Source organism: Pseudophryne corroboree, chromosome 4 (genome assembly GCF_028390025.1).
Source record: "Pseudophryne corroboree isolate aPseCor3 chromosome 4, aPseCor3.hap2, whole genome shotgun sequence".
In the NCBI taxonomy this organism is placed as follows: Eukaryota; Metazoa; Chordata; class Amphibia; order Anura; family Myobatrachidae; genus Pseudophryne; species Pseudophryne corroboree.
This window is the reverse complement of record NC_086447.1, coordinates 54,085,148-54,098,064: the sequence shown is the minus strand read 5'-3', so window position 1 is coordinate 54,098,064 and position 12,917 is coordinate 54,085,148. Positions and strand designations below refer to the sequence as shown.

At 42.7% G+C, this 12,917-nt stretch overlaps 1 protein-coding gene across 1 annotated transcript in view; it reads left to right on the top strand.

Annotated features, from left to right (window-relative positions):
* The window catches only part of LOC134908857 (uncharacterized), a 340,940-nt gene that overhangs the window by 102,796 nt on the left and 225,227 nt on the right, over positions 1 to 12,917 (top strand). Inside the window, exon 2 of the mRNA XM_063915045.1 lies at positions 12,480 to 12,633. Within this exon, the coding sequence (XP_063771115.1) occupies positions 12,503 to 12,633 (131 nt within the window). The 5' untranslated portion in view covers positions 12,480 to 12,502. The remainder of the gene's footprint in view (positions 1 to 12,479; positions 12,634 to 12,917) is intronic.

Sequence of the window (12,917 nt, the reverse complement as noted above, 5' to 3'; positions counted from 1 at the left end):
CCGCTTATCAAAAACCCTTTTGGTCACTAATGACACAGACACAAGGGCTTTCTTCACTTTCCTCCAAATACCCCTAAGGACCGAAACAACAGAGGAACCACCAGGCGTGGAATCCAGGGGGTCAAAAGAATTGGCCTTAGGATGATGCCCATACACACAAAGGAAGGGAGAGATCCCTGTAGCAGAGTGAGCCGCGTTGTTATAGGCAAACTCCGCCATGGACAGATGAGCAACCCAGTCAGTATGACACTTGGAGACATAACACCTGAGGAACTGCTCCAAGGACTGGTTCACCCTCTCAGTCTGCCCATTAGACTGTGGATGGTAGCCTGACGACAAGCTCACAGAAATCTGGAGATCAGAACAAAATGCCCTCCAGAATTTGGCCACAAACTGGGATCCACGGTCAGAGACCACATCAAGTGGCAACCCGTGGAGGCGCACAACATGCTGCATAAATAACTCAGACAGGCATCTGGCCGATGGCAACCCAACCAGTGGAACGAAAGGCGCCATCTTCGAAAACCTGTCAACGACAACCCAAATGGCTGTCATCCCCGAGGATTTGGGCAAGTCCACCACAAAATCCATGGAAATGTGGGTCCATGGCTTAGACGGAATAGAGAGTGGATGTAATGGGCCGACAGGAACCCCTCTAGGAGTTTTATTTCGGACACAAACGTCACATGCCCGAACCCACTGATCCACATCCCTAGCCACCGAGGGCCACCACACCGCCCTAGACAGCAACTCCCGAGTTCTGGCAATACCCGGATGCCCTGCCGACCTCTTGGCATGGAATTCCAGGAACACTCGCTGTCTTAACCTAGGAGGCACAAACAAGAGACCTACCGGAAGGTCTGGAGGAGCCTGCTCCTGTGCTCTAAGGACTAATGACAAGAGGTCCTGGGTAATGCCCACTTTAATACATGATGGGGACACAATGGGCAATGGCTCTTCAGTGGTCTCTTGAACTGGAGCAAAACTCCGCGAGAGCGCATCAGCCTTGATGTTTGTTGACCCAGGGCGATATGTTATCAAAAAATTAAAGCGAGCAAAAAACAAAGCCCATCGTGCCTGCCTGGCATTGAGCCGCTTCGCTGACTCTAAATATGCCAGATTCTTATGGTCGGTGAGAATTGAGACCACAAACTTAGCCCCCTCAAGCCAGTGTCTCCACTCCCCGAGTGCATCCTTTATAGCCAACAATTCCCGGTTACCCACGTCATAATTCATCTCGGCAGGCGAAAATTTACGGGAAAAGTAAGCACAGGGATGAAGGCGATTATCAGACACCCCCATCTGAGAGAGCACTGCCCCAATACCTATCTCAGAGGCATCCACTTCTACCACAAAAGGACGCTCTGGATCTGGGTGTCGCAGCACCTTGGCCGAGACAAATGCCCTTTAGAGACGGGCAAAGGCCGCTTTGGCCTCACAAGACCAGTGAGCAACATCCGCCCCTTTCTTAGTGAGTGCCACCAAGGGGGCCACTATAGACGAAAATCCAGCGATAAACCGTCTATAAAAATTTGCAAAGCCCAGAAAACGCTGAAGCGCTTTCAAACTAGTGGGCTGCACCCAATCCAGGACTGCCTGTACCTTAGAACCCTCCATTTGGAAACCTTCTGATGAGATAATATACCCTAGAAATGCGATTTGCTGGACTTCAAACTCGTACTTCTCCAGCTTCGCCCCAAGCTGGTGGTCTCTGAGTTTCTGGAGGACTAAGCGTACATGCTTCCGATGTTCCTCCAGGGAATGAGAGAAGATTAGGATGTCATCTAGATAAACAACTAAGAATCTATCCAAATATTCCCTGAGCACATCGTTCATAAATTCCTGGAAGACTGCCGGGGCATTAGAGAACCCAAAAGGCATCACCAAATATTCATAATGCCCTGAGTGGGTATTAAAGGCAGTCTTCCATTCATCCCCTTCTCTTATTCGGATTAGATTATAAGCACCGCGTAGGTCAATCTTAGAAAAAATGGTGGCAGTACGAAGCTGGTCAAACAAAACCGAAATGAGAGGCAGTGGGTACGAGTTTTTAATCGTGATACGGTTCAATTCCCTGAAGTCGATGCAGGGTCGCAACGAACCGTCCTTTTTACCCACGAAGAAGAACCCCGACCCAACTGGGGACTGTGAGGGTCTGATAAATCCCTTAGCCAAGTTCTCCTGAATGTACTCTGCCATAGCCTGAGTCTCAGGACGTGACAGGGAGTACAACCTGCTCTTGGGAAGCTTAGCATCCGGCAACAAATCAATGGCACAGTCATAGGGGTGATGGGGAGGTAGTACCTCCGCAACTTTTTTGGAGAACACATCTGCAAAATCTGCATAACATCCTGGCAATCCTGGCAAACTTAGCTGCGAGAGCCTGACTGGAAGGCTCAAGCAACTCCTGAAACAATCACTACCCCAACTAAGAATCTCCCCAGAGACCCAGTCAAATTGAGGGTTATGGGCCCTTAACCAGGGTAACCCCAAAACCAATGGGGCAAAAGAACAGACAGTCACATAAAAAGACAATTTTTCAGAGTGTGTGGCTCCAATAAGCAAAGGAATTTGGCTGGTGCAGGAGGTAATTTTACCCTGGAACAATGGTTCCCCGTTTAACCCACAGATCTCAATCTCTGATGCCAAAGGTACTGAGGGAACAGAGTGTTCCAGGGCGAATTGACGGTCCATGAAAACCCCATCGGCCCCACTGTCAACAAAGGCCTCAGTCTTGACAGTTTGACCGAGGATCTCCAAAGTCACCGGAATGAGAAAAGTCTTTTTGGGAAATTCTGACTTCTGGCCTGACAGGATATTTCCCATCACCCTCAGGCCCTGAAGTTTTCCGGTTTTTCTGGGCATGATACTACAACATGACCTTTATTCCCACAGTACAAACACAAACCCTGCTGTCTCCGCGTCTTCTCACGCGAGGAGAGGCGGGTAGCCCCAATCTGCATAGGCTCCTCGGAATATTCCTCAGAGTCTGAGGTTCCCTTGGGAAAAAAGGAAACTGCGGTCTTCCTTTCAAGCCTACGCTCCCTCAGCCGTCTATCCACCCGGATGGATAACTGCATGAGCTGATCTAAGCTATCAGGCGAGGGATATTGTACCAGTTGGTCCTTTATCTGGTCAGAAAGACCCCTTCGGTACTGGTTTCTCAGGGCTGGGTCATTCCACTGGGTATCATGAGCCAACCTCCGAAACTCCGTACTATAAACCTTAGCAGGCCGTCGCCCTTGCTTAAGGACCGTAATCTGAGCCTCGGCTGAAGCCATCTTGTCAGGGTCATCATACAAAATGCCCAGTGCCATAAAAAAAGCATCAACACTTTTAAGCGACGGACAGTCAGGCTGTAACCCATATGCCCAGACCTGTGGGTCTCCTTGTAGCAAGGAAATCACCATGCCCACCCGCTGAATCTCCGACCCAGAAGACTGGGGCCTAAGCCTGAAATATAGCTTACAGCTCTCCTTGAAACAAAAGAACTGCGAGCGATCTCCAGAAAAACGATCCGGGAGATTTACTTTCGGCTCCTTAACCCCTGAACTTGCCGCTGCTGCTGCGGGAGGTCCGCTAGCGACCTGCGGGGTGTTCATTTTAATGGACATCTCATTAAATTGTCGAGTCAGGACCTGCACCTGATCGACCACCTGTTGCAAAGTATTTTGAGGGGTATGCTCCATATTCCCACAAAATTTCAACAGGAGTAGGGCTGCTGAATATGTTACGCACACCAGTGCTAACAGGAGTATACCGGTGTATGAACAGAGAGGGAAGCGGAGCAAACGAACTCATAGACCGTATAACATAACATACACAGGAGGTGATGGAATAACTAATAAACACAAAGTGAACGGAGAAGCCCAAAGGCTCAGGAATTGGGTGTCTCCCTAGTGTCAGGAATGCTCAGATGGAATAGAGCGGACAATGAAGTGAGGTGTAGTGATTTAACATGTGGAGTACCTGAAATTATGTTGCTAAGAGCAACAGAAAAAACCCCAAAGGGTTACCAACGGGTGTGGGAATAAACTCCTTGGTCAGAGATAGAAATATAGACACAAGGAGAGTATCCACAATCCTAACCCCCACTTGCAGGGCACAGGTTCAGCTTACTGCCACTAAACTGACACCCGGACGCCCTGCACAGTGAGGGAGGATTAAGCAAGCAGGTCTGAGAGTACAGCCGCAAACCTGCTGGGTTCACAGAATAGCAAAAGAACCCCAGCAGGTCAAACAACTGACTCCAGTCTTACTGCTAGGTCTGGATTGGCAGAATGAAGTACCGAATCCCAAGGCCTATTCGCAGTAAGCAACAAGTAAATACAAAGTCACACAGTACTAACTAACTCTCTGGAACTGACTAACAAACAAAGATTCAGCAGCATTTGCCTAGCCTGAGAGGATGGTTTATATAGCAGGTGCTGTCCACGCCCCACTCAGACCTCACAGACTGTGAGCACAAAACCAGCGCCGGATTCCCTGCCGTGCACAGAGCCTGTAACCACTACACAGTAAAAACCCGGACCGGAGTATCAGCTGCGCTCAGGTTACTTCGCTAACACTTGCCTCCCGGTTGCCATGGCGACGTGGCAGCACAGAGCAGGAGATCCTAACACTAACACCCATCATGATCATTTACACCCATCATAATCATTTACACCCATCACTATCATTAACACCCATCATCATTTACACCCATCATTATCATTTACACCCTCATTATCACTAACACCCATCATTTACACCCATCATTATCATTTACACCCTCATTATCACTAACACCCATCATAATCATTTACACCCTCATTATCATTTACACACATCACTATCATTAACACCCAACATTATCATTTACACCCTCATTATCACTAACACCCATCATTATCATTTACACCCATCATAATCATTTACACCCATCACTATCATTAACACCCATCACGATCAATTACACCCTCATTATCACTAACACCCATCATTATCATTTACACCCTCATTATCACTAACACCCATCATTATCATTGACACCCATCATTATCATTGACACCTATCATTGACACCCATCAAAATCATTGACACCCATCATTATCATTTACACCCATCATTATCATTTACACCCATCATTATCATTTACACCCATCATAATCATTTACACCCATCACTATCATTAACACCCATCATCATTTACACCCATCATTATCATTTACACACTCATTATCACTAACACCCATCATTTACACCCATCATTATCATTTACACCCTCATTATCACTAACACCCATCACTATCATTTACACCCATCATTGTCATTTACACACATCATCATCATTTACACCCTCATTATCACTAAACAATCATTATCATTTACACCCATCATAATCATTTACACCCATCATAATCATTTACACCCTCATTATTACTAACACCCATCATTATCATTTACACCTATCATTATCATTTACACCCATCATTATCATTTACACCCATCATTATCATTTACACCCTCATTATCATTTACACCATCATTACCACTAACACCCATCATTATCAGTTACACCCTCATTATCACTAACATCCATCATTATCATTTACACCCATCATAATCATTTACAACCATTACTATCATTTACACCCTCATTATTACTAACACCCATCATTATCACTAACACCCATCATTATCACTTACACCCATCATAATCATTTACACCCATCATTATCATTTACACCCTCATTATCATTGACACCCATCATTATCATTTACACCCATCATTATAATTTACACCCATCATTATCATTTACACCCTCATTATCATTTACACCCATCATTATCATTTACACCCATCATAATCATTTACACCCATCATAATCATTTACACCCATCACTATCATTAACACCCATCATCATTTACACCCATCATTATCATTTACACCCTCATTATCACTAACACCCATCATTTACACCCATCATTATCATTTACACCCTCATTATCACTAACACCCATCACTATCATTTACACCCATCATTGTCATTTACACACATCATCATCATTTACACCCTCATTATCACTAAACAATCATTATCATTTACACCCATCATAATCATTTACACCCATCATAATCATTTACACCCATCATTATCATTTACACCCTCATTATTACTAACACCCATCATTACCATTATCATTTACACCTATCATTATCATTTACACCCATCATTATCATTTACACCCTCATTATCATTTACACCATCATTACCACTAACACCCATCATTATCAGTTACACCCTCATTATCACTAACATCCATCATTATCATTTACACCCATCATAATCATTTACAACCATTACTATCATTTACACCCTCATTATTACTAACACCCATCATTATCACTAACACCCATCATTATCACTTACACCCATCATAATCATTTACACCCATCATTATCATTTACACCCTCATTATCACTAACACCCCTCATTATCATTTACACCCCTCATTATCATTTACACACATTATTATCATTTACATCCTCATTATCACTAACATCCATCATTATCATTTACACCTATCATAATCATTTACACCCTCATTATCACTAACACCCCTCATTATCATTTACACCCATCATTATCATTTACACACATCATTATCATTTACATCCTCATTATCACTAACATCCATCGTTATAATTTACACCTATCATAATCATTTACACCCATCATTATCATTTACACCCTCATTATCACTAACACCCATCATTATCATTTACACACATCATTATCATTTAAACACATCATTATCACTAACACCCATCATTGGTGGTCATTCCGAGTTGTTCGCTCGCTAGCTGCTTTTAGTAGCATTGCACACGCTAGGCCGCCGCCCTCTGGGAGTGTATCTTAGCATAGCAGAATAGCGAACGAAAGATTAGCAGAACTGCTACTAAATAATTCCTTGCAGTTTCTGAGTAGCTCCAGACCTACTCCTAGATTACGATCACCCCAGTCCGTTTAGTTCCTGGTTTGATGTCACAAACACGCACTGCGTTCGGCCAGCCACTCCCCCGTTTCTCCAGACACTCCCGCATTTTTGCCTGACACGCCTGAGTTTTTTAGCACACTCCCGGAAAACGCTCAGTTACCACCCAGAAACACCCCTTTCCTGTCAATCATTCACCGATCAGCAGAGCGACTGAAAAATGCTGCACGAACAACAGCAAATCTGCTAAGTTTTGTGTTAAATAACTTAGCGTATGCGCTCTGCGTACCATGCGCATTTAGCAACAAATCGCAGCATAGCAAAAAACGGCAACGAGCGAACAACTCGGAATGACCACCCTTATCATTTACACCCATCATAATCATTTACACCCTCATTATCACTAACACCCATCATTATCATTTACACCCATCATTATCATTTACACCCATCATTATCATTTACTCACATCACTATCATTAACACCCATCATTATCATTTACACCCATCATTATCACTAACATCCATCACTATCATTAACACCCATCATTATCATTTACACACATCATTATCATTTACACCCTCATTATCACTAACACCCATCATTATCATTTACACCCATCATTATCATTTACAGACATCATTATCATTTACACCCTCATTATCACTAACACCAACACCCATCATTATCATTTACACCCATCATTATCATTTACACCCATCATTATCATTTACTCACATCACTATCATTAACACCCATCATTATCATTTACGCCCATCATTATCACTAACATCCATCACTTTCATTAACACCCATCATTATCATTTACACCCTCATTAACATTAACACCCATCATTATCATTTACACCCTCATTATCATTTACACCCATCATTATCTTTAACATCCATTATTATCATGTATACCCATCATTATGATTTACACTCATCATTATCACTAACATCCATCACAATCATTAACACCAATCATTATCTGCCTCATTATAATGTACACCCATCATTATCATTTACACACTACTTATCATATACACCCATCACTATCATTTACACCCATCATTATCATTTACACCCATAACTATCATTTACACCCATTATTATCATTTACACTCATCACTATCATTAACTACCATCATTATCATTTACACCCATCATTATCATTTACACCCTCATTATCTAAGTGCCAACATTATAATTTACACCCATCATAATTTACACCCTCATTATCTAACTGCCATCATTATCATTTACACCCATCATAATCATTTACACCCATCATTATCATTTACACCCTCATTATCTAACTGCCATCATTATCATTTACACCATCATTATTAATAACTCCCATCATTATCATTTATACCCTCATTATCTAACTGCCATCATTATCATTTACACCCATCATAATCATTTACACCCATCATTATCATTTACACCCTCATTATCTAACTGCCATCATTATCATTTACACCATCATTATTAATAACTCCCATCATTATCATTTATACCCTCATTATCTAACTGCCATCATTATCATTTACACCGTCATTATTAATAACTCCCATCATTATCATTTACACCCATCATAATCATTTACACCCATCATTATCATTATCATTCACACCCTCATTATCTACCTGCCATCATTATCATTTACACCATAATTATTAATAACTCCCATCATTATCATTTATATCCTCATTAGCTAACTGCCATCATTATCATTTAAAACCATCATAATCATTAACACCCATCATTATCATTTACACCTTCATTATCTAACTGCCATCATTATCATTTACACCATCATTATTAATAACTCCCATTATTATCATTTATACCCTCATTATCTAACTGCCATCATTATCATTTACACCCATCATTATCATTAACACCCCTCATTATCATTTACACCCATCATTCTCATCAACATCCTTCATTCTCATGAACACCCATCATTCTCAGTATCACCACTGTTTCTCAGTAACACCCTTATTCTTAGTAACACCCTTCTTTCTCATTATCACTCCTGTTTCACAGTAACACCCATCATTCTCAGTAGCACCCTCATTATCACCCTGTTTCTCAGCAACACCCTCATTCTCAGTAACATCCAGCATTATCACCCCTTTTTCTCAGTAACACCCTCATTATCACCCCTGTTTATCAGTAACACCCTCATTATCACCCCTATTTCTCAGTAACACCTTCATTCTCAGTAACACCCTTATTCTTAGTAACACCCTTCTTTCTCATTATCACCCCTGTTTCTCAGTAACACCCATCATTCTCAGTAGCACCCTCATTATCACCCCTGTTTCTCAGTAACACCCAGCATTATCACCCGTTTCTCAGTAACACCCTTATTATCACTCCTGTTTCTCAGTAACACCCTCATTATCACCCCTGTTTCTCAGTAACACCTTCATTACCACCCCTGTTTCTCAATAACACCCTCATTATCACCCGTTTCTCAGTAACACCCTCATTATCACCCCTGTTTCTCAGTAACACCCAGCATTATCACCCCTGTTTCTCAGTAACACCCTCATTATCAACCCTATTTCTCAGTACCACCCTCATTATCACCTGTTTCTCAGTAACACCCTCATTCTCAGTAACACCCTCATTATCACCCCTATTTCTCAATAACACCCTCATTCTCAGTAACACCCAGCATTATCACCCCTGTTTCTCAGTAACACCCTCATTATCACCTGTTTCTCAGTAACACCCTCATTATCACCTGTTTCTCAGTACCACCCTCATTATCACCTGTTTCTCAGTAGCACCCTCATTCTCAGTGACACCCTCATTATCACCCCTGTTTCTCAGTAACACCCTCATTATCACCTGTTTCTCAGTACCACCCTCATTATCACCTGTTTCTCAGTAACACCCATCATTCTCAGTAGCACCCTCATTATCACCCCTGTTTCTCAGTAACACCCAGCATTATCACCCGTTTCTCAGTAACACCCTTATTATCACTCCTGTTTCTCAGTAACACCCTCATTATCACCCCTGTTTCTCAGTAACACCTTATCACCCCTGTTTCTCAGTAACACCCTCATTATCACCCGTTTCTCAGTAACACCCTCATTATCACCCCTGTTTCTCAGTAACACCCAGCATTATCACCCCTGTTTCTCAGTAACACCCTCATTATCACCCCTGTTTCTCAGTAACACCCTCATTATCACCCCTATTTCTCAGTACCACCCTCATTATCACCTGTTTCTCAGTAACACCCTCATTCTCAGTAACACCCTCATTGTCACCCCTATTTCTCAATAACACCCTCATTCTCAGTAACACCCAGCATTATCACCCGTTTCTCAGTACCACCCTCATTATCACCTGTTTCTCCGTAACACCCTCATTATCACCTGTTTCTCAGTACCACTCTCATTATCACCTGTTTCTCAGTAGCACCCTCATTCTCAGTGACACCCTCATTATCACCCCTGTTTCTCAGTAACACCCTCATTATCACCCCTGTTTCTCAGTAACACCCTCATTATAACCTGTTTCTCAGTAACATCCTCATTATCACCTGTTTCTCAGTAACACCCTCATTATCACCTGTTTCTCAGTACCACCCTCATTATTACCTGTTTCTCAGTGCCACCCTCATTATCACCTGTTTCTCAGTTACACCCTCATTCTCAGTAACACCCAGCATTATCACCCCTGTTTCTCAGTAACACCCTCATTCTCAGTAACACCCAGCATTATCACACCTGTTTCTCAGTAACACCCTCATTCTCAGTAACACCCAGCATTATCACACCTGTTTCTCAGTAACACCCTCATTCTCAGTAACACCCAGCAGTATCACCCCTATTTCTCAGTAACACCCTCATAGTCACCTTTGTGTCCCAATGACTGCTCCAGAGCTGCAGGAACCTAAGCTCCCATCTGGCTCAGTGCAGGTTACAATCCTCAGTGTTGGGTACTACAGTACTGAGCTATGCCCCCACAATGATCAGTGGTGTGACCATCTGTGACTCCAACTGGTTGGCTTCATTAAGTTGGTACACACACAATGTCAACACAAGGCCTAGTGGTATCTGGATCCTGTTCACTTCTGGACGACACTGTAGATCAGTATGTCCTCGAGGAGGCACCCTAACAGCTCAGATTTAAGGATATCACTGCTTGAGCACAGGCAGTACCTCAGATTTTTTATATAACCATCTGAGCTGAAGCATGCATATCCTTAAAACCTGGACTGTAGGGATGCCTGGAGGACAGATTTGGGAAACACTGCCATAGAGGGTTGGTATCATGTATTGGTCTCCCTCTTTCTATTCTTCCCTGGCCTGCGACCTCGGTGCTGATGGCGATTATACAAGAGTCACCACCAACAGCAAAAGACCAGGCTCCCCACACAGTAACCACCTATGCGCTGCGGCGGTTATTTGGCCAGAGCCCGTCATAGCGTGTTTCACATTATGTCATGAAGCAGAGTATCCTATATAATAAAAGGCTAGCGCTGCTCCTCACCTCTATGGGGGAAATTCAAGTGTTTTGCACGCCGGCGGCCACTAGATGGTGCCCAATGGAGCAATTAAAGTGTTGCTCTGTTCAGACGTGCACAGCCACTGTCGCTGACAGTACTGTTGAGTTGTTACATCATTTTTACGGGCTGGTAACTAGTCACAGATAATGATAAGGACCTGGTGGAACAAAATGACAGAATTCCAAGCGTTTCAATTGCGCTGGAGTAAAGTTCAAAATTCCACAGTGGAACCGGGTGGTGATGAATCTATTTACTATTACCTACTGTATGCAGTTTATAAAACATCAGATTGGCTGGTAATTGTGTCATTGTGATACTGTATAGTGTTCATGGCCTCAACTGGGGGGTAAATCCTGCTAGAAGCTGCATGCTGTATTGTGGAGGTGGGGGGTTTACATTCATAGACAGATTTAGAATTGGAGGGGGTGTCCTAGCCCAAATCTAAATTATTTGTGTGTTACATGGGGTAATGGGCAGTATTCTGCTTGCATGCAAAAATTTTTTTTTATATATATACAGTATATTTGCACCATTTTCTTCGCACCAAGGGGGTAATTCCAAGTTGATCGCAGCAGGAAATTTTTTAGCAGTTGGGCAAAACCATGTGCACTGCAGGGGAGGCAGATATAACATGTGCAGAGAGAGTTAGATTTGGGTGGGGTGTGTTCAATCTGCAATCTAAATTGCAGTGTAAAAATAAAGCAGCCAGTATTTACCCTGCACAGAAACAAAATAACCCACCCAAATCTAACTCTCTCTGCACGTGTTATATCTGCCTCCCCTGCAGTGCACATGGTTTTGCCCAACTGCTAAAAAATTTCCTGCTGCGATCAACTTGGAATTACCCCCCAAGATTTGTCCATGTGCAAACTCAACCCTTTAGCTGCAGGTCGTTCTAACAATGAGCGCCTATAGCAGCAGTCATGTTAATCATTCCTCCTTTCTTGTTTGATTTTCAGATAAAAGTCTGGACTGTGGTTCCATGGCTCCCTCTACAGATGAATTTCTGCATTACATTTATGTGAACAGCAGTGCAGGCTCCTTGCTACTGATTCTGGTGAATGTGGGTCTTCTGGCAGCAGTAGTTCTCATATCCTGCTCCTTCTTCACCAAGTAGGTGTACAATAATCTATCTATCTATCTATCTATCTATCTATCTATCTATCTATCTATCTATCTATCTATCTATCTATCTATCTATCTATCTATCTATCTATCGCAGTGGTACTAGTTAAGTAGACTTCATCATGAAAAAGCCCCCATGGGAAAACTTTAGCTTCCATAATTTACCACCAAGGTATGAGCAGTGCACCAATGGTAATCCTTTAGATTAACCTTAAACAGTGGAAAATTAAATGTAAGTAGCACTCGTCTATCTCCTGGCGCCAGTGATCCAG